This window comes from Mus caroli, chromosome 9 (assembly GCF_900094665.2).
Source record: "Mus caroli chromosome 9, CAROLI_EIJ_v1.1, whole genome shotgun sequence".
Classification (NCBI taxonomy): domain Eukaryota; kingdom Metazoa; phylum Chordata; class Mammalia; order Rodentia; family Muridae; genus Mus; species Mus caroli.
Genome location: NC_034578.1, coordinates 83,733,718 through 83,734,998, shown reverse-complemented (window position 1 = coordinate 83,734,998; position 1,281 = coordinate 83,733,718). Strand labels below are relative to the sequence as shown.

Here is a 1,281-nt window from a genome sequence, read left to right as displayed (position 1 = left end):
GCTCCCATAGACTCCCAAAAATAAGTTTACAAAATTGGAATATTTGACCATCCATTCTATATATAACTCCATCAGCTTTATGTTCAGTCATCATGCGTGCATGTTTTTCCTAAATAATTTTTAGTAGTCATTGTATAGTGTATAACCATGTATGTGCCCAGCATGAGCCCCTCCCTGTGCTTCCNCAGACCATCGTGGTTCGGGACCACCTGTTTCTATGGTAACTGTGACATCATCAGGACACTTAGGTTGCCTCTGATTTAATATGCATTTGTGCTCACTCTTTTTCTTACTAATTTAGGGAAGATGGAGGGAGTGGTATTGTTATTATTAGATAATAGGTATTTTGTGTAAAACATGATTGAATGTGTCAATCTATCTATCTTTGTTTTCTTATTATTCCCTTTNCTATAGCAATGAGTGAAACCAGATTTCTGATAGAACTTCCTACTATATGTTAGGAAAAATGCAGTTAATTGCTTCCCCATAAAATCTCTCAAACTCCCTCCATTTTATTCCTAGTACTAAAAACAATAGCTTCATTTTCTTTATGGTGAGAAAATACAGGTGCTGCAATGACTAACCCCATGAAGGCAAGGACTGTGCATTCGTCTGTCTGCATCCAGGGGTCCTGAGGAAGCAGTCAACTAACATACACACACATGCACATGTATGCACCACCACCACCCCTGCCATTCTCTTCTGGCAAGCAGATCTCTATCTGTGGANCAAATTACCAACATTATAAAGTGATATAGGGGTCATCAGAAAATTAGAAATAAAATTACCNAGTTCTTTCTGTGCATTGAACACTGCAGNGCTGCCTGACTGCACTGTATGTTAACCACAAAGCAGTGACTAACACATTAAAGCTGAAGANAGCACCCAGCTCACTTGAACCCCATAACAGTAATGAGAGAAAAGTAGACCCCATCTGGAACCANTNAGAATGGAAGGTNAGCACAGCTAGAATTACCCTTTACTTCTTGGATATGAGAATGGAAGCTATTAATTTCTAGATAAATCTAAGGTGCCACTTGAAAAATATAATACAAATATTCTTGATTTTCAAGATTATCTATTTGAAAATAATTGTTTCCTTGTGATTGTGGCTTTTTAATTCCTACTTTAATTTTAGATTACAAAACTCTTGGAAGAATTGAAAGAAGCCAAAGAAAACCACACACCAGAGATGAAGCATTTCATGGGCTTAGAAAGGAAGATCAAGCAGATGGAGATGAGGCATAGGCAGAGAGAGCAGGAGCTCCAACAGGTAAAGCA

The 1,281-nt window shown here is 38.0% G+C and overlaps 1 protein-coding gene across 1 annotated transcript in view; it reads left to right on the top strand.

The window, feature by feature from the left end:
• Cep162 (centrosomal protein 162) overlaps window positions 1–1,281 on the top strand; it is a 65,717-nt gene that overhangs the window by 54,331 nt on the left and 10,105 nt on the right. The window contains exon 19 of the mRNA XM_029481969.1: window positions 1,139–1,273. Coding sequence (XP_029337829.1) covers window positions 1,139–1,273 — 135 coding nt within the window. The remainder of the gene's footprint in view (window positions 1–1,138; window positions 1,274–1,281) is intronic.